This window comes from Equus asinus, chromosome 5, assembly GCF_041296235.1.
Source record: "Equus asinus isolate D_3611 breed Donkey chromosome 5, EquAss-T2T_v2, whole genome shotgun sequence".
Lineage (NCBI taxonomy): Eukaryota > Metazoa > Chordata > Mammalia > Perissodactyla > Equidae > Equus > Equus asinus.
This window is the reverse complement of record NC_091794.1, coordinates 76,125,824-76,146,956: the sequence shown is the minus strand read 5'-3', so window position 1 is coordinate 76,146,956 and position 21,133 is coordinate 76,125,824. Positions and strand designations below refer to the sequence as shown.

The 21,133-nt window shown below is 53.9% G+C and overlaps 1 protein-coding gene across 1 annotated transcript; it reads left to right on the top strand.

Annotated features, from left to right (window-relative positions):
- Window positions 1-19,349: 19,349 nt before the first annotated feature.
- Window positions 19,350-20,563, top strand: FOXE3 (forkhead box E3). The gene has a single exon (XM_044770741.2). The coding sequence runs from the start codon at window positions 19,478-19,480 to the stop codon at window positions 20,411-20,413; it is 936 nt and encodes a 311-aa protein (XP_044626676.2). The 5' UTR covers window positions 19,350-19,477; the 3' UTR covers window positions 20,414-20,563.
- Window positions 20,564-21,133: the final 570 nt, after the last annotated feature.

Genomic DNA, 21,133 nt, shown 5'->3' with positions numbered 1-21,133 from the left:
TTCCCTCAGCACTTGGAAGCACTTCTCCATTGCCTTCTAGCATCTAGCATTGCTCTGAGAATTCTGAAGTCATTCTTATTCTCATTCCTTTGTGGCCTTTTTTCTGTATTTTCATTTTTCTCCTCTCTGAAAGCTTTTAGATCTTCTCTTTATCCCTGTGTTCAAAAATGTTAGGCTATTGTACCTGAGTGTGAGCCATTTTTTAATTCATTTTTGGGGCGCATATTGAGCTCTTTTAATATGGAGACTTTATAAACTTTGTTTATGGGAAATTTTCTTATGTAACTTTAAATAATTCCTCCTCTCCATTTTTATCTATTTTGGCTAGAATTTCCATTTGTTAGATTTTTAACTTCTTGGATATATCCCTTATGTCTCTTATATTTTCTACTTTCTTATCTTTTTATTTCACTCTTTGAGAAATTTCCTTAACTTGCAAATATTCTATTACCTATCAAATTAAAAAATGCATGTATATATATAAAAATTTTCAAGAGCTTTCTCTTGTTCTCTGGTTGTTTCTCTATTCTTCATACCTTCCAATTTTTAATTGATCAATACAATACCTCCTTGAATCTCTGTGGGGATATTAATAGAAAGTTAAAAAATTTTTTCAGTTCTTTTCTGCTACTTGTGTTACTTCCTCTGAGGTCATTTCATTTGTTTGTCTTACTCTCTTTCGGAGGGGAGGCATTCCTCAAATGTCTGCTGATCTTTGCTATCCATTCACATTTAAGAAAGGAGAACTAAAAAGCTTGCTGGTTAGCTAGAATGCTTTGGGTTGACTGGGCAGGCAGCCAGTCACTACAGCAGAGGACTTCCATCCCCACCCCACCCTAATGCCAAACATGAAGGGCTTTCTTCTGGGGACATATGCCTGGAGAGCAGACCTGACCTCTTGGTGCTCTGTGCCCAGCGCTGGGGAGAGACTATACAGTGTTTGGATTTCCAGTTAATCCCCCGTCTTAAGCTTTGCGTCTTGCTGGTTCTGCCAAGGCCGACTGCCTCCTTCCTTGGCTATATCTTCCTCTCTGCGCACTCTATACTAAGGCTTTCTCTGTCCTGCTGCATCAGTTACCACTCCATCTGCTTTCTATTGTCCTGAAATTTGTTGCACTGTCTACTGAGGTTACCTCGCCCATTATCTTTATAGTTGTCAGTTTACATCCCTTATATTTTTAACAGTCATTTTAGAAGGTTCTCAAGAGAGAAGGAGATAAGCAGTCAATTTATCTTCCCCAGTGACGTGTCGGCCTGAGCTCTTTCTTCTATCCCTCTCATTACCACATGGGCCCAATGGTGTGGTCCTCAAAGTGTGTTTCAGGACTCCCATGCTCGCATCCTCCTCCCCTAGCTCCAGGCAGCTCCTCCTCACCTTTCAAGGCCCTCTCCTCCTCAGGAGAGGACTGGAGGCTCCTTTCCTCTGAGGGGGCGTGTCAGGTGAGAACTTCTGGAAACCCAGTCCCTGTTGGTTCAGATGTACCAGCGAAGAGTGAATGGAGGGATTTCAGTTCTGGGGCTTGGTTTGGAGGAGCCACATTTCAGGCATGAATGCAGTTCTTCTGTGTCTTGAGCCCCTAAAATGATCCCATGTTACTCACTGCTGATAACAGCACAAGAGTGACTCTCACGAAGGGCTGAGACAGGCCAGTTGTGGCTGGGCAGAGGCTGCTGCTACTCAGCACGACTCCCTCCATCCCCAGGCCTGTACTTGCAGCCTGTGATCCCCGAGGGGCTGTTGCTCTCCCTGACCTATGAGCCTGGAAAGTGTGGTTGCTCCGGAGGTGACTCTGCATGTCAGGCCTCTGTGGGACACACCTGGACTGGGACACCAGGCCTCCCTGAGTCTTGGAGGGCTCCTCCCAGAGGATCAGGTGGGATCTGATCGACCATCCTGGTTTCCTGCCCTGTACTGAGGTGCTTCTGGGATGGGAGATTTTCAGCACTAAAACTGGAAAGTCCTGGGCAAATTGGGATGAACTGGTCACTCTACCTGCAGAGGACTGCTCCCCTATCCCCTGCCTCCTGCCCCAACCTCAGGCTGGTTTCTAGAGAAGAAGGTCCAGGGCCTGACTGAGTGCTCTAAGCCGATTGCTCAGGGTCCCAACTGGGCCCCTCTCATCAGCCCCCAAATTACAGCTCCCCCCAACCGCTCCCCCACGGTTAAGCTATAAAGCACAGTCCAGCTTCTCCCAGGGCAGAAACCCCACTGCAGCCTCCCTCGCAGGGCCACTCAGCTCTGCTTGTGCCCCCGGAGATGGAAGCTGGGCACATCCAGAGGCAGCTAGGTCCCTCACAAAGTGCTTTCCTGACTCCTCCCCTCAGCGGCCTCAGCAATGACGTCCATAACCACACAGAACAAGTGAACAAGTTGGGTTCCTCTTCCTCGTCTCAACTAATAACATGATAAAATAATGATGATGCTAACATGTACAGACCACTTGTGTGTCAGATCTCATGCTAAGCTCTATGTATCATCTCATTTAATTCTCAGAACCACCTTGGAGGCAGCTATTATTATTCCTATTTGAGAAATGAGGACATTGAAGCTCAGAGAGGCTAACTTGCTCCGAGTCACACAGCTAGTAGAAATTTCAGAAATAGAACTCACACCTAGGAGTATCTTATGCCGAAGCCTAAGAATTTGAAACTGTCTTGAAATACCCACTTTAAGTCCCACCTTCTCCAGAAAGTCTTTGTTGATCACGCTTGCCTCCTGCACCAAACTTTGACAGAAAATCAGCTCACATGGCTTAAACCTTTAAGATATTATGCGTTTATTTAAGAAGTCCAGAGGGGCTAGTCCAAGGGCTGGTATGGTGGCTCGTAGGTAACAAGGACCATGACTCTTTCCATCTTACCACATCATCGTCCTCAGGGTGTGGGTATAGTAGATTACATTTTCCAAAGCAGGATGCAGCAGTATCTCCCATGCCACTTGCTCTTCTGCAATGTGACCACGCCATTCCCTCATCAAGAGGTGGAGTCTAATTCTCTTCCCTCTGAATCTGGGCTGGCCTTAGTGACTAGCTTAACCAATAGAATGTGGTGGAAATAACATTTTGATCTTTCAAGTTAGTTCATGAGCCTTGCAGCATCTGTCTGGGCCTCTTAAAATATTTAGTTTTTGAAATACTTGGAAACCAGCAGCCATGCTATGGGACAACCAAGCACATGGAGAGGCCATGTGCAGTGTCCTGGTCAGAGGCCCGGCTGAGCTCCCCTCAGCATCAACTGCCAGCTATGAGTGAGCCATCCAGGACATCCACCCTAGTTGAGCCTTTAAATGCCTCCGCCCGAGCCTCCATCAGACTGCAACCACATAAGGAACTCAAGTGAGAACCATCTCGTTGAGCCTAGTCAGCCTACAGAATGCTGAAAGATATAATAAATTGTCGTTTTAACATATCAAATTTTTGGAGTGATTTGTTATGCAGCAATAGATGATTGGAATGGTTGGCTTTCTTCCTTTAGCCTGTTGCCTCAAGTTACAAGATGGCTGCTTCAGCTCCAAGCATCATTGTAAACAACCACATCTAAAAGCACAAGTGAAGGAGTGAATACGGAACAAAGGCTTTCTCCTTGAGTGACTTTAAGAAGGAGGAAAGTCTTACTCAGCAGTGTCCAAGCAGAACCCCCCACGTATCTCATTGGCCAGAACTGGGTCACATAGCCTCTCCTAATCACTCGGGAGGCTTTTCAATCACTCCAAAAATTTGATATCTTAAAACGACAATTTATTATATCTTTCAGCATTCTGTAGGCTGACTAGGCTCAACGAGATGGTTCTCACTTGAGTTCCTTATGTGGTTGCAGTCTGATGGAGGCTCGGGCGGAGGCATTTAAAGGCTCAACTAGGGTGGATGTCCTGGATGGCTCACTCATAGCTGGCAGTTGATGCTGAGGGGAGCTCAGCCGGGCCTCTGACCAGGACACTGCACATGGCCTCTCCATGTGCTTGGTTGTCCCAACCTATTTAGAGGGAGGTAGGCAGAGGGAAAGGAGGCTAGCGTGACTGTTGGGTGGGCAACCAACAATGTCTGCCATATTTGTTAATGTGGTGGTTGTTCTGAGAGAAAGAAGAATCAGGGAGAAAAAGACCCTGCACCCAACAAGGAACCTTCACTGCTCTCTCCAGAAGCGAAGCTGACTCAGTGGGAACAAGTTTGTTGAGAACTCCTTCTTTACTGGGGAAGCACGGTGTGGTGGCTGGAATCCTCCTCTGGGAGGCAGAACCTGGCTCTACTGCTTGCTAGCTTGATGGTTATATTGGTGGATTAGTTGCCCCTTCTGTGCCTCAGTTTCCTCATCTGTACAATGATGCACAGGCTAGGAGAAACCAGGGCAGAAGGGAAGAGCTGGAGCCTTGACATGTGTGAAGGCTGTACACTGCCCAAGTCAAGCTCCTCAGAGCCTGCCTCCAGACACAGATGTTGGGATTTGCCCAAGAAACCCTAATCACTTAATGAGAAATGAAAATGCTGCCTGGTTCCTCCACTTAATTGCCCCTTTGAAAACAGCACACGGGAGATTTATAGTAATCACCATAATCGCCTCGTAAAAACCTGAGAATTTGAAGACAGACACGCCTCATTTCTGGGAGGAATTAGAGGCAAAATTTAAGGCAAGGAATTCCTGGCCTGCCTTGGCCTCGGCTCCCTGGAATCCAGGACTCTGCCCACAGAGAGCCTGCCACCCTGGGCAGCCTCTTGGCCCCAGCCAAATATCAGTCTAAATGCTCCGTCTTCTGCCAGGGTTTCCTCACGGGCCTGCTCCCCGCACCTCTATCACTGGTACCGCCTAAGGACTGTAGACCAAACCTACCAAGAAGGCCCGACATCCCTGATGGGGGTCCTGTAGGAGGAGACGGGCGCCTCGTTGCGTCCACTTGCAACAGCTGAGCTGCAGGATGAGCGGGGAAGTCAGGGGACACACAGGCTGTCCCTGGCCTATGGAAAGTCACAGCTCCGAGGTTCTCCTGAGGCCCTCCAGTCTCGATGTGCACACCTCCCATGACAAGGTGGTCTGATCTCCCAGGACTGAGACCCTGACAGCAAGAAGGTTCGCACTCTGCCCTGAAGCCATCTGTTCCTTTCACCTCCTCATAAGTGGACTCAGAAGCCCCGAGTGTCAAGGTTACAGCTGTCCTCTGGGGCTGCCTCTCCAGCTTCTCCCCTCAATAATAATTTCTTGCTTGCTTCCCTCTCACTCTTCTCTACTCATCCATTCAAAACCATCTATCAAATCCCTAAGCTGTGCCAGAAACTATCAATTCTTACCATAGTAGTCAGAGTGGTCCTTCTAAAACCTCAATCAGATCAAGCTAGTCCTGTCCCCCTCCAGGCTTCCCGGGTCAAAGGGAAGGCGAAGCCCTCTGCTCACTTGGCTCCAGCCACACTTGCATCCATGTTCCTGGAAAACGCCGGGGACCCTCCTGCCTCAGCACCTTTGCACTTGCTGTTCCCACTGCCTGGAATGCCCTTCCCCCATGTACACAAATGGCTCCCTCCCTCCCTCTCTTCCAGGCCCTTCTTGACCTCTCTACAGAAAACCGTACCCTGCCCTCTCTATTAGCCTCCCTGCTTCTTTCTGTCCATCATGCTTGTTACCTTCTAAGATACAGCATGCTGCAAGATCTGCTGTCTGTCTCTCCACACTAGGAGCTAAGGTCCAAAGAGCAGGGATTTGTGTTGGTTTTTTTCACTACTGTATCCCAGACACTTAGCACAGTGGCTGGCACACAGCCGGCGTTCAATGCATACGTGGTGAGAGACGGAACAAATGCGGATAGAGCAGTGAAGAAGATAAAGCCCCTACCCTCCTGGAACTTACGGTCTGACGGTGGAGGCAGACATTAGACAGTCACCCACAGGACTGAGGGACTCAACTGTGATGGACGCTGGAGGGAAAGCGGCAGTTGTGAGGGGGGTGCCTGACGGTGTGCCAGGGAGGCCGGTCTGCGGAGCCTGCAGAGCTGCCGAGAGGACTGGATGCCTAGGGTGATGAGGGTTGGGGCCATGAAGCTTTGGGAGGACGAGGCGCTGGAGAAGCTCAGGTTGCCACCTCCAGACCCTCTAAAGGCAGTCCCACTCCATGATGAGAGGACAGCCATCTGCAAACCGGGCTCAAGTCCCCGCTCTGCCACTTCCCGGCCATTCACCCTGGGCCGAGGCACCTGGGGGCCAGAGCACTTGTTTCCACATCTGTCAGTTGGAGAAGGGATAACTAGCTCCCAGGCTTTCTGGGAGGAACAGATGGAAGATTTGTCAGAGCTGGAACCAGTAGGTACTCAGTAAGAACTGACTCATTTCCTGTTCCTTTCTTCTTTGTCAAACCTTTTCACATCCACTCTCTTTGAGTCTGGCCGCCCCAATCTCTCTCCTGGCCCCGCATGAGCTTGGGGAGTGGTACGAGGAAGGGAAGCATCTTCTCACCCCGAATGTAAACCTGCAGGTTAACAGAGATTAGCAGGATCTTCTGGGGGCTCATCTGACAGGAGATCAGACTGATCTCCTCTGTGCCCCAGGCTCTCTTGGGCTCCAGGCCAAACAGGCTTGCCTCTGGAGCCATTGACTCTATCTCCCATCAGCCTCGAGGCCTGATGCCTGTTGGCCCTAGGACCACGGGACTAGAATGAAGAGGGGGCCAGAGGGTGGCTGACACTGCTGGGCTGAGACGCAGCCCACTGCCTCACTTTGGTGGGGAGCCCTCCTTGACTGACTTACCACCTAGAGAGAGCCCCCTGCACATACCCGTGCACACACACACACATGCACGCGCATGCAACACACACATGTATCCAGACACCGCTCCCAACTCCACAGCCCCCTTGGGAGGACAGATATCTGCTCCCTCAAATCTTGCTCTCCCTCCTGACAGGTAAGTGGGGGAGGGAGGCTGATGAGAAGGCAGCAAAAACACCTCTTCTTCGCATGGTTAGCGTGGACAGTGGACACACTCAGGTGTTTGGCAAACTTTCGGTCCCCGTGTTGGGCAATAGAGAAGCAGATGAATCTGATCTGAGTCCTGGCCTCAGGGCTCACGTTCCAGTGGGGGAAATAGACACCTGCACAGATAATTATAACATAAATGACATGGCTGAGGGTCCAGGTGGGAGCCCACAGAGAGAGAGCCTGAGTTCCACTTTAGGGGTTGGGAGAGGGTGATAGGAAAGGCTTTCGGGATAAGGTCAGCTTTGAGCTGGCCTGAGATGAGACAGACGGGCTCGTCGGTGGGTGGACCTGCATGAATAGAGGCACAGGGGTGGAGAGTGAGGGGCTGGCGGGAAATGGCGAACTGCCTGAGGTCGCTGGAGCGAGGTGGGACAGCACCGCTTTCCCTGCAATGATCTGGTTTGTAACTGGCCCTGAGAACCCCCCAGGGGTCGTGCCTCCCAACCCCTCCCTACGCCCGCCTCACACCTTGGATGACTTTGGACGGCTCCTAGGGGACCAGAAGACCACGGTCTTTCTTCTTTACTGTGTCACCTCCCTGCGTGGCCCTACATGCAACTCCTTCTAATCACCTCCCTTGCATCACCTCGAGTGTCCAAGAAGTGCTCCCACCTCTTCTCTCCCTGCTTCCACGCATCTTATCTTCAACAGGAGTCCGGATGCTCCAGGGAAGCCGTCCTGACGCGCCAGCCCACGCCAGCCTCCTTGTTGGACTACCTACAGTGACTGCAGTGGCCACGTGGCTTCAGCAATGACCCCCTTCAGTAGAGGCACTTTGCTACACGCTGTGTGTGGATGCTACTTTCACAACAAGAAATCCACTAGGGGCAGTTTAGACAAAGAAAGGGGGCTTGACTACAGCGACTTGGAGTCTCAAGCAACGTAAGGCAGAAGAGGATTTACGCCAGCTCAGGAACCCAGGGGTGGGTTAGTTCCCTGCCTCCACCCTTGCCTCCTCGTTCTTTTCTCTTCCCAGACAGCCCTTCTTTGCCCCTCTGGTCAGATGGGGGAAAACACGATTGCTCGCAGCACCTGACAGGTCCAGCCACGTGAAAAACACTTCCCAATTCCCCAGAACAGGAGGCTGGACCAACCGAAGCAGGTGTCCAACTCTGGGCCACTCAGCTTTGGGAAGGGGAATGGGGTCACATAGGACTAACATGGCTGCCAAGCTACTCGTCCGGGAGTCATTCCCATAGTCACGGGGATTGGTGGGTGGGCTGTTGCAAGAGAAGGGAAATTGTTATGAGCAGAGCAGGTACCCGAAAGATGTCTATCACATATCGATAATGTAATGTGACTAAATGCTCATGAATTCCAGTTCCAGACTATCCTACTGACCTACTCTGTGACTTCAGGCAAGTCCTGACCTTCTTAGGGCAGCAGTTTCTTCCTTGGCACACAAGGGAGAGTGGGACTAAGTGTTCTGTTGGGCTCCTTAACTCTCCGGGACTTGGGGCCAATTACTTACCCTCTTTGAACCTCAGTTTTCTCATCTGTAAAATAGGAGTAATGATATCCACTCACAGAGTTATTGTAAGACAGTGGGCGTGAAAATATCTAACATGGATTGGGTACAGAGACGCTGAACAAATGTGAGTGTCTAGTAGATTTAGACTGAGGTGGCGGCCCAGCTCACAGTGATTCCCGCCAAGGGTCACAGCTGTGATAACCCACGTGTTTGGGAGACTCGCTCCTCCTCTAGTCGTGAGCTGCCGTCACCCGACAACGACGTGCCAAGCGGGGAGCATGGGTCCCAAATTGGATCACGCGGGTGCTTCTCTGGGGCTTGTTTCCAACTGCAGCTCTTTTGTCTCTGTTTGCAGAACTGTAGGGACTGGAGCATGAAGCTGCTGACAGCCAGGTCCCCAACCTCGTGGAGAAAGTGGTCTGAAAGTGAAGCTGACATGAGACGATGTTTGAGTATTTGGTTCCAGACATCCCTAAATCCACTTTCATCCTTGCTGTGATTTATTAGCCAATACATCATCCCTGTCATTTTTCTTAAGTTAGTTTGAGTTGGTATTCTGTCACTTGCAACCGATGACTCCTGAAATACCTTCTCCCTTCCCTCTCTAAGCCCCCGTCTCCTTATCTGTAAAATGATGGGGCTGCATCCTGCTCCCTTCATCTCTGCTGCTCTATTACTGTATTCATCAATTTATTCATTCCATCAATTAGTCAGTCAGCATCCACTGTGCATCTATTCTGTCTCTGGCCCTATGCTGGACAGTGGGACTCTTCTTAGAGGAAAAATTCACATCCCCAGTTCTCAAAACTCACAGACTTACACAGGGAGGGAGCTGGGAAAGCAGTCAGTGCTGAGTGTGGTAGCGGCTGTGACAAGGGGAAGCACAGCCGCTGTAAGGGAGTCAGAGAAGGAGACATAGCCCCATTTGGAAGGCTTCCTGGAGGAGGTGGCACAAGCTGAGCTTTTCAGATGGGGGTGGGCATGGAGAGAGGAAGAAGGGCATTCCAGGCAGAAGAACCCACCTTTGTACGGGCCCAAAGGAGACAGAGAGAAAGCGGCAGCCTGAGGCCAGAGGGAAGGGGATGCAAGAGATGAACTTATTTGTATTTTCCACCCATTTAACTTCTGGGGAAAAAAACCAACAAAACCTCCATTTTTTAAGCTTGGAAAATCCCCAGGGTGGAGTCTTTGAATGGAGATGACAGGAAGTGACTCTTGACCACAGTAAAGCACTGGAGGGAATGATTCTTCCCCAGCCGGCTGCCCCACTGGTCCGTGGTCCCATCAGGGAAGCCATGCTCAGTGGCATCTAGCGGCTGGTCCTAAGGCTGTTGGACCCATCTAAAAATAGGAAGGCTGGGAGCCTAATGCCAAGCAGACAGCAGAAGAGCAGCCCAGGCAGGCCTGGGAGGAGTGTAAACATCCCTCCTGTGGAGGAAACATACTCATTACATTCTGAGCAAAGGCAGTTCACAATGCGCCCTGGAGAAAACATGCAGTCATTGCCCCCAAACATGCCAAAGCTCTGCTAATGGCTGCATGCCTGCTCCAAAGGCATAAACTGTTCCAGATGCTGCTTCTTGCCTCTGGGAGAGCCCTTCCTTCTTCCTGCCCGAGGTTCTGGACTTTTCCTTGGGGTCTAGCCCTTTGGGAGACATACAGTCAGCAGGGTGTCTTGGGGTAAGTGATTGCCCTCTCTGGGCCTCATAGGAGCAGCCTAGGGGGTCTTGGCCTTAGCGGACTGTTGTGGAGACTATGCCTGCCTGCCTGGTGGGTGTTGAGAGAAGGGTGCCAGGCAGGAAGCCAGGAGCCAGTGCTCTGGGTGACTTGGGGGTGAGGGAGGTGGGCTCTAAACTGGAGTGTTTTCAGTTTCGGCCTCTATCAAGTGGTCTGTAGAGAAGCAGTCATTTGCAAACTCCAAGCCCCAGATGCACTCCGGGATTGCTACCGCTGGATGAGCACTGGAGCGTGGAACTGTCTGCCGGCGACTCCGCGCGGCTCCCTGCCCCTCTGTGAACCTCCACTCCCTCCTCTGTAAACTGGGGGTGGCTTCTGAAATTAACATTTGTTTCCTCTGGTTAAAGAACCCATGCATGCTAATTGTCTATTTTTAAAAAAATTTAATCAACCCTCTTTGAATAGGTGATAGACTCAGATGATTCCAAGTTCAAAAGATGCAAATGATACAGAGTTAAAGTCTTTCTCACTCCTGTTCCATAACCACACAGTTTTCTTCCACCGAGGCAACCATCGTTATTGGTTTCTGGTGTGTTAAATATGTATAAATTTTAAAAACTTTTTATTGAAGCATTAATACATATATATACAGCAAAGTACATATGTCTCAAAAGCACAACTCAGTGAATAATGTTCATAGTTTTAATTGCTAAAAAACAAAAAGAAGAAAAATTACCCCAAATCCATCACTGAGAGATAAAACTGTTGATATGTTGGTGTATTGTCTTCCCATTCTTTTTCTATGTATGGATATGTTCATAAACATTGGAACTATACTGTGCAACTTTTGTACCCTGTTTTTTATATTTAACATTATATCATGAACATTTCCTCATGTCATGAAAAATCCCTCAAAAATTTTCTTCTTTCAATGTTTGCCTAATGTTTCAAGGAATGGACCCAACCTCACTGCAGGACTTTAGGTTCAATGTTTCCCCTCTTGTAAATAACACCGTGATGACCATCTTTGAACGTGCGTCGTTGAGCACCTCTCTCAAGATGCAGGGAATGGTCGATCACATGGTATGAACTCCAAGTGAAAGGGGTTGGGCACGCCTGACTCCCAGAGTCCTGGGCAGGGACGGCAGGGAAGCCTCTGGCCTAGTGCTGGGTGCACACAGCGGCTCCATGAGTGGCAGCTGAGGGGTCCCAGGACAGGCAAGTGCCTGCTCCTCCTCCCCGAGAGGCCCTGCTCTCTAGGCCCTTCCTCCCTTTGCTTCCTGACAACCACAAAGGAGAGTCTCTGTCTTGTCTGAGTTTTAGCATTTTAATCTTTGGAGTCTTGCCAAGTGGTGAGCTGGTGAATGTTTAACAGCTAGATCTCAGGGCTAGGGGGGTAGGTTCTGATTGTAGCATTTCCAGATTTCTATGGCATAAAACCTCCCCCGCAGCCGATTTCAAACTACCAACATGTCCTGGAAAGCAGAGTTAGAGGAGACACACCTCATCTCACGAGGTGGTGGGCGCTGGCTCCAGCACATGGTCCTCCTCTTTCCACCTGCCCAAGTCTCCTTCTGCTTAACCCCTCTCATTCCGCCCCACCCTGTCATCCAAGGAGATAGAGATGGAACACTTCGTGGGAGGTGAATGTTGCTAAAGAACCAGAACATCTTCCTCCAGTTCCGTGAAGGAGAAACTGAGGCTCCATTTGGTCAGGGTGATTGCCCCAGGTCACCCAGCAGGTGATCTTCACAGGGTGTTAGTCCCTGGTCCCTGCTTGGGACACTTCTCAGATAGAAGCCCGTGCTTCTGGCTGTGGAAACGCACTGTTTTTTCTAACCGCTCCTCTTCCTCTTTGGTGACTTCTGTGCCTGGATGTCAAGGGGCCGAGAGACAAGCGGGAAGGCAGACACTGTGAGCAGCTCAGTCCCGGCCGAGAGGTGAGGGCTCTGCAGAAGCCGCCCTGTTCAGTCCTCCAGTCTGGGCTCCCAGCCTCCTCTCTTCGCCCTGTTCCAGACATTGTTGCGGCTCCTCTGCCTCCTTCTAAGGGAAGTGTTTTTTCAGTTTCTACCCTCTTCCACACAGCCACCTGCTTCGTGGGAAAGGGAGCCACCCCAGTTCTGGGGCTAGGTGGGCTCTGATCAGTCCTAAGCAGACCTGCAATTCATTCCTCCTCGCCACTGATTGGCTTAGGGATGGGACAGTGATCCAATTCTGACCAATGAGAGCTGAGGAGACACTGGGGTGGGCGGAGGGGGGCTTTCCTCCCTAAGACACAGGCACTGAAAGAGACAGCTTCTCTCCTTCTTCTGGAGACTTGGAACTCTGTGTAGTTTCGGGTGCTGTAATTATCTCGCCACAGCCTTAAGATGGGGCCGGCCCATGACGGACAGCAGAGCCAAGAGACTCACAGAAAAGGGGAGCCAGAGCCCTAACTACATCCTGCCTCTGACCTTCTTGTTAGGGAGAAAATGTATTTCCCGACAACATAAATTGCTTTAAGTTGAGGTTTTCTGTTACTTGGAGCCAAAAACATCCTAAATGATAGAAACCTTCGAGCCCATCGTCCACACTGCAAGTGCAGTGGCTGTTGTACAACAGGAGTCTTATCACATCGCTTCCTGGTTCCAGTCCTTCAATGGCTTCTTTTCGAAGTTAGGGTAAAGTCTTTGTTCCGTGTCTCCACTCCCCCCATAACGCCTACCCCGCTCCCAGATGAATGCCAGCCCCTGAGTAGGGCCGTTGGTCTTCCTCACTGGCTGTCTGCCGCCCAGATAGAGTCCGCCACAGGCAGGTACTTCATAAATACTGTTGAATGAACAGAATCCTGGGCTCCATTTTGGCCTTTGCACTGACTTGCTATGGGACTTTAGGCAAGTCCCTCCCCTTTCTGGACCTCAATACCCAAAGCTGTAAAGAAGGCATATGAGACTGAGGCAGCAGTTTAAGAATGGGGATTAACAATACCTCTTAGCTGCTCCATATGATAGTAGTTCTGCTTTTAGTATCCATTGATGGATTAAAAATAAAAACAACTGCAAAGCTTTTAAATGTGGGTATTTATCAGTCACTCAGCATCGACATCCATTTGAAACACATTCATACTTGTGTGTGAGACATTGGCCATCCTCTTTACAGACAGCCCTGGGGGCCATGCGGATTCCAGGGGCCCTGCCTGAGGGGCCCATAGGCTGGAACTCACTGGGCTAGATCATCTCAGAGGTCTTCAGGCACGAGGGGCTTATGTGTCTAATCTGGGCCACAGGAGTTGTGCAACTTGCTCAGGATCACACAGCAAATGAGTAGTGGGTTCAAACTCCCTCTTCTTCAGCCCGGCTCCCTTGGCCCAGCCAGCCTGGCTGACGGCACCTCCCCCTCAGCTTCCCTGGAAATGAGAAGCGGGGAGCCTGGGAGCCCTGAGATTGCCCAGGGTTCAGGGGTGAGGCAGATGGCAGAACGCAGAACGCTGACAGCCCGAAATGACACGGAACATACTTCAGATGCCGGGTGTGTGGTTAGGAGCGGCTGGAATTACACCCTCAGGGCTGAGCCAACACTGTCTCAGTCTGAGCCTGAACGGAGTCTGGACCCTGCTGAGGCAAGAACCGTGGGGGGCGTCTGGGCCCCCGGCTGCAGAGCTGAGCAGAGAGGCAGTGAGGGCAGGAGGCAGATTCCCAGCTGGAACTCAGGCACAGGGTTCTTTTGCCTTTCCAGACATGTGTGGTCATTTGTTTGTTCATCCATTTATCGTTCATTCATTCATTCAGCAAGGCAGTTGGTCAGTCACTCAACAAATGCTCGCTGAGCCGTGCCACTCTATAGCCTGGCCTAGGGTCCGTGGAGGAACTGAGCACAGAGGGAGGCAAACGCAGAGCATGTGCTGAAGTCTCTCTGGGTGCGGTCAGGCCAGAGGCACCAGCGGGACTTTTGCCTGGGGAAGGAGAAATTGGGAGATGGCTTCCAGGGGATAAAGTGGTGATCTTCTGGGAGCAGTTGTTAGAGGACAAAAAGGAGTACAGCAGGCAGGCCAGGCAGTCTCTCAGAGGGAAAGATGGGACTTCTTGTTAATAAGGGTCTTAGGAGATTGAGGGAATGGGAAAATAAAGGAGACTATTTGCATCTAAAGCTGGCAAAGCCGGTTCTGCTCACTTGGTTAGCGAAGTCTCCCTGGCCCTCTGGCCGACAGGAGCTCTGTAGAGAGTGTGTGTGCGAGCAGGAAGCAGGGCACGGGGGATTGGTGGGGATGAGGCAGTAGGGCCTCAGCTCAGGTCAGTTGGTGCCCGCCAGCTGTGTTAGTGGTGTGGTCTGGCTCCTGAGGGGATGGGGAGCCACTGAAGGTGTGGGAGCAGGGGCCACTGATGAGCATTGCTCTAGCTGCTGAGTAGAGAAGGAATCAGAGGGGAGGGAGGGAGACAGCCAGGCGGCTGCTGCAGTGTGAGAACTGATACTGGCCTGGAGGAGGAGTGACACAGAGGGACAGGAGAAGAGAGTGGATTTGAAAGAGATTTCTGAGAACTGACCGGTCTCGGTGACTGGAGGTGGCTGGAGAGGGAGAGAAAGGAATAGAGGATGATGGCCAGTTCCTGGTTGTGTGACGAAGTCGATATTGAAGTCACTCTCTGAGAGGGATGGCTGGAGGTTGTCTCTCTTCCTGGTCTGGGGTGAATGGGAACGAGGGTCTGATGTTCCCCGAGAGCCAAGCCTTGGTTCCCACCTCATCGCGCTTGGCCCCCTATCTGGTCTCTTCGCCTCCTGCCTCTGGCCTCTCTAGTCGATCCGCTGCCACCCTGATCTAAACAAGGAATCGGACCATGCCACTCTCCCATTGAAAAATTCTCAACGGCCCCCTGTTCTCTCCAGGAAGATCCGAGCTCCTGAGCTTGGCAAATCAAGTCATCTACGGTCTGAGCTCATGTGCCTTCTTTGTCTCAGTCCCTCGACACTGTGCACTAGCCACAGTGACTAATAATAGTAAGAGAGCACCACCACAGCTAACACTTACACAGCATTGATATGTGCCACTTGTGGCCTAAGAACTTTACATATATTAGGTCATGTCATTCTTAGTAGAAAAACATTGACAGTCTTGCACTTCCCAGAAAGGCCCATTTCCTCTTGCCGTCAGAAGTTTGACCCCTGGTTTTCTTGTCCTAGGATCCAGCCTTCCTTCCAGCCATCTGATACATACTTACTGACCATCAACTTGTGCCAAGCACTATCCTAAGTGCCAGGGATCCAAACACGAGTGGGACATGGTACCTGCCCAGAGTGTATACAGAGTCCAGTGCGGGAGACGGACACCTGAAGAGTCGGGAAGGTAAGTGCAGTGATGGAGATGTGATGGGGGCACAGAGAATGAGCCCCAATCCAGCCTGGGGCTGCCCCTGCTGGCCAGCTGGAGCTTTACCCCCTCCAGGAAGCCTCCTGAGTTTGCCAGGCTGGGTGAGGCCCCTCTTCTGTGCCCCTGCAGTCCCTTCTCTGCCCACATCACACACTGACCACTCTGTATGGGGAGTGTCTGTGTGGCTGCCCGCTCTGAGCGCAGCGAAGGCAGCGAACAGTCTGACTCGTCCCTGACCCAGCACCCAGGCGGCCTGGACACAGCCTTTCAGGATTTGCTGAGTGGAAGTGCTGGAGGAATGAAGAGTCATGAGGAGGGGTATCATACTCCTGGGCTGGTCTCTGATGCTCGCAGAGTCAGGCCTGCCCTTGTTCCCTTTCCTGAGCCTGACTCAGACCCTTACCCCAGAGGGCACCCCACAGGGGTCAGGCCTGTGGGTAAGGCTGGGCTGCTGCTCTCAACCCTAGTTTAGGAGCAGCCTGGTTGGACAAGGCCACACGAGAATGGGGGCCCTGTATGCTCCCCAGCCAGGTCGGAACTGTCTGCCCCAGGATCCTGAGGAAGGAGCAGCATCCTGGGCAGCTCTGGTTTTGAGGGTAAGAGCGAGGAGGCCCCGCAGCAGCCTCAGGATCTCTGGGTGGCAGGGGGTTGGGTAGGGGTGTCTCTGAGAGTTCCTTTGGTTCCTGAGCCGCTTCTGCAGCCTCTGGGCTATGGGATCCGTGGATGCTATGATGGAAGTCTTTAGGAATAAATGACTCCAGAGTGTTCTCAAACTAGAGGGATTTGAGGAGTATTCCAGGAAGCCTTATGGGGTCTGGTGACAGCCCAGGCTGGCCCCTTGGACTCTCATTGGGTTAACATAGCTCTTTCTCCCCAGAGTTCTGGGGGTAGGGATGGGGGCAATCATGGGGCCCTCCTAGAGGGGCTGTAAACTTGGGGAAGGACTTGAAATGACTTTCAGCCTCAGCCCCTCTCCCAGCCAGAGTGCTTGGGAAGCTCTGTCCCCAACACTCTGCTCCTGGCCTCGAAGCCCATCTTGGCTCATGGTGCCTCTGTTGAGGGGGCTGGGGGCAGGGAGCCTTGGGGGCTGATGCTAACAGCTTTGGACAGGGTGGGAATTTCCACTCCTATCTAGGGAGCCATCAACGCTGTGTGCCCTGACCTGGGCCTTTGGCCTCCAAAGGGCAGTGGGAAGGCCGGCCCCAGGGCCAATCCCTGGCCATTAATCCCTCCTGCCAGCCTGAATATCCACCCAGCGTGGTCAGACAAAGGACTGCCCAGCCCAGCCACTATGTTCCCCCCGCCCCAGGGGCTCCACTCAGACGTTGGGCCGCCTGGAATCCAGGCCCATGAGAAAGGGGCCGCCTTCACTGGCCATCTTATGCCCGGATGCTCAGCCGCATCCCGTCCGGCCCAGGGCCTGTGAAAAGAGGGCCCAGCCACGCTGAAAACACGGATTAGCCCTTGGGCTACCCCCTCACTCCGGCCTGCTCGGCTCTGGGAAGCAGGCCCAATGGAGGGGGCCAGGCAGGCACAGAGAACTGGAAAAGTCTGGGTTCTCACCCCTTTGGCCCAGCTCCCTGCCCCCACCTTTCCCAGGATCAGCACAGCCGACCTGCACGTTCAGTGTCGTTTACTCAACATATACTATGTCCCAGGCTCTACGCACGCACTTAGTCTGCCGTAGGAGGCAGTAAGAGCCACTCTCCATCTGAGGGTGTGAGACAGAGGCTGTGGCAGAGGCTTCGGAGGGGGCTTCAGCCCTAAGGGAGGGTGGGGAAGATGGTGCCTCTGGCTCTGTGTGAGTCTAGCTGCAGGGTGTGCTGCACCTGGTTGAAAATCCACAGGCTCTGAAATCCTGTCTCTGGCTCTGCCCCTCCCCTTCCCTTCCTGCTTTAATAGTGGAAATGCCAGTGTGTAGTAGAAAAGAAGTCTCCTTTTGCCCAGGGCCAGTGTGGGCCAGGCACTTTCACACACGACCCATCCGAATCTCCCAACAGCGCTGAGAGGGTTCATCACTGCCCCCATTTGGCAGGTGAGGAAACCCAGGCTCAAGGGAGCAACGGGCCGCGGGTCCCTCAGCTCTTGGTGCTAGATTCCTCGCTGCTGCAGCCGCGTGTCTTGGCTTCTTTGGTGAGCTGTTTGTGGTGACTGCACTGTCCTGTCCATAAGGCCTGTGCTCAGACTGCAGAATGCCAGGAAGAGCGTCCTGAGGCGGGACCTGTTCTCCTATAAGCCAGGGGTTGTTGCCTCTTCGTTGTTGTGGGGCGAGGGGTTGTCTCTAGACCTCCGAGTGTCATCATCTCCTTCCCCTCTGCTTCTGCAGCCCCCTCTGCCCACCTCTCTCATAGTTGTAATTGTCTGTGTCCATCTCTCCACCAGGCTGTGAGTCTCTTCATCTCTGTTTTCCCTGAGTGCTGGCAAAGGGCCTGGCACAGAAGTGCTTGGTGAATGAGGTGGACCAAACTGAGGCCTGGAGAACTGAGGGAGAGATGGATCTGGAATCCACGCGGCACTGACAGGACTCACAGACTGCTTGGATGTGGGCGTGATGGGGGAGGGAGGAGCCCATGATCATGTCCACATTTCTGATCTGGGTGGCGAGGGCAAACACCATGTGCTGAGATCTGGAACACAGGAGGGGGAGCAGGCGGGGGTCAGGGGCTGCAGTGGGCTGAGGGTGATGCCCAGTGGTCACCTGGATATGCTGACCCGGAGGTCAGGAGAGAGGCTAGGCATCAATCAACTTTGCAGCTGAAATTGTAAGAGCTGGAAGAACCCTTGAGCAAAGCATTTCTACAGTCTCAGCTATAAAATCCGGTGTTCTTAGCAGAGTCCAGTGCTCTGAACTCTGGGTTTAAGGCCAGCTCTGCCACTTAGTAGCCGTGTAAAGTTGGCTAAGTCACTTTAACCTCTCGGACCCTCAGTTTTCTCCTTTGCAAAACAGAATAATAACAGCATCCACCTCACAAGGCGTTCACACTTAAGTGAGAAAATGCATATCTGGTCTGTGGAAGCACTTGGGGGCTCTCTCTGACACAGTAACTGCTCCTTGGAACTCCGGGCTGAGCAGGCCCGCTTTGCGCATCTTCCCAGCCGGCACGCTGTGTGTGTAAGAAAGGGAACCTTTTTCTAGGACAGAAGGGGCATGGAGAGGCAGCAGCCAGAAAGGCAACTCCAAGTTGTGGATGTTCTAGGGGCTCTTGATTTAAAGCAGTTGGTCCTCTAGTTCCCAAATCTGCTAGTTGGACCACTTTTCACCATTCCGTTTTTTCAAAGAATGCTCACAAGTGGGCTGGACAGGACAGGGTTGTGGGGCAGGTAGCAGAGAGAGGAGATGGTGACCTTGCAGCCACCAAAGGTCCTCCCTTGAGACAAAGCCCGCCTCGCTCTGCCCTTCCCTGCACCCTACCCTTCCACATTGCCTAATGTCCGAGGGTGGGCCGACGCCTCCCTGACCAGCACAGCGTGAGGACGCTGAGGGCTGGCAAGGCCACCCTGGGCGCCCTCATTTCTGCCCCGCTGGGGTTGGAAGGACCAGGAGGAGGCTAGCAGAGGAGGCTGGAGGCGACAGGACTCAGCTGGGAGAAGCATAATGGGGAGGGGGCCTGGAGAGCGCACTGAATGGGTGGATTTGTGATTGGCATTGACCCAAAGGGGAGGGGATGGAGGGAGGGGCGGAAAGGGAAGGGGGCTGTTCGAATCTGGTGGGATGGGGCCAGGGACAGGGCCTGACTCAGTGGAGGCGGGGAAGGGCTGAGGCTGGGTCTGGGAAAGACTGACCCAAAGGGACGAGACCAGGGAGGGGCGAAATGTGTGTGTGTGTGTGTGTGTGTGTGTGGAGGGGGTGGGGGTGGGGGTCCTGTGAGCCTAGTTGGGGCATTGGGATGGCAAATTAGGCGGGAGGGCTGGCCAGCGGGCAGGTCCGAGCCCTGTCCCCGGCTGGGGGGACGGGGAGGGGGGCTGTGTCCATATAAGGCCGGTCAGCGGCCCCTGCTCTCCCGGAGCAGCGCGGGCCGGGGCCGCCGCCTCCCCATGACCGGGCGCAGCGACATGGAGCCGCCCGCCGCGTTCTCGGGCTTCCCGGCGCTGCCCTCGGTCGCGCCTTCGGGGCCGCCGCCGTCGCCGCCCGCCGCCGCCGAGCCGGGCCCCGAGCCCGAGCCCGAGGAGGCGGTGGCGGGCCGCGGGGGGGCCGAGCCTGCGCCCGCGTCGGGCGCGGGGCGGCGGCGGCGGCGGCCCCTACAGCGCGGGAAGCCGCCCTACTCGTACATCGCGCTCATCGCCATGGCGCTGGCGCACGCGCCGGGCCGCCGCCTCACGCTGGCCGCCATCTACCGCTTCATCACCGAGCGCTTCGCCTTCTACCGCGACAGCCCGCGCAAGTGGCAGAACAGCATCCGCCACAACCTCACGCTCAACGACTGCTTCGTCAAGGTGCCCCGCGAGCCGGGCAACCCGGGCAAGGGCAACTACTGGACGCTCGACCCCGCGGCCGCCGACATGTTCGACAACGGCAGCTTCCTGCGGCGCCGCAAGCGCTTCAAGCGCGCCGAGCTGCCCGCGCCCGCCGCCGGCCCGCCGCCCTGCCCCTACGCGCCCTTCGCGCCCGCGCTGCCGCCGCCGCCGCCGCCCGCCGGGCCCGGGCCCGCGCGCCTCTTCAGCGTCGACAGCCTGGTGAGCCTGCCGCCCGAGCTGGCCGGCCTGGGCGCCCCCGAGCCGCCCTGCTGCGCCGCGCCCGACGCCGCCTTCCCGCCCTGCGCCGCCGCCGCCGCCGCCGCGCCGCCGCTCTACCCGGCCGGCCCCGAGCGCCTGGGGCTGCCCCCCGCGCGCCCCGGCCCTGGCCCCGGCCCGCTGCCCGCCGAGCCGCTGCTCGCCCTGGCGGGGCCCGCCGCCGCGCTCGGGCCGCTCGGCCCCGGGGACGCCTACCTGCGGCCGCCGGGCTACGCGCCGGGGCTGGAGCGCTACCTGTGAGCCCAGCGCCCTGCGGGGTCCTCTCTCCGCCGGGACCGGGGCTGTCCCCCGCCTGGGCGCGCACCTGAGCTCCGCATCTCTGCCTCTTGGACCCGGCGCGCCGGTGACATCTTCTCTGTCCCCCATCCCTGGGGAGACTCCCACCGTCTCTCCATCGCATGGAACCCCCTGCCCCGACCCGGACTTGCGAGTCCGTCATTTCTTCTCCCTCCACTGGGAGCCCCAATCTGTGCACTCCCCCAGCGCTGTTATGGGCCCCCTGTCCCACCACCAGTGAGCCCCCACCCCAGGTTTCTGGTAGATTCCACACCTTCGATCTCAAGCCGCTTCCTCGACGGGCTCCTTACTTCTTCAACCTTCCTTCGTGGTTTTTACAACATATTAGAAGTCAGACTCCCGGGTTGCTGACTCCCTTGCTGTCTTTCCTTCATTTCCCCACGTGTTTGTTCGCTCTCCCTACCTACCTGTCTGCCCTCGGTGTCTTCCCGGGAGAGAGCTCTCCTTCCACACAGACACACCTGGCAGCACTCTGCCAGGCCCCGAGGACAGTTCTTCGAGATTTCTGAGAAAAGCAGCACCAGGGGCTCCTGACTGAAAGGGGAGTCCGTAGGCTGCCCCACCATCTGGAAAACTTAAAACTTAGTAGGTTATTATTTTTTTAAATAAAGCTGGTCCAATTAAAAAGAAAGAGGAAACCTTCCTCTGGGCTCAGTGTGCTGG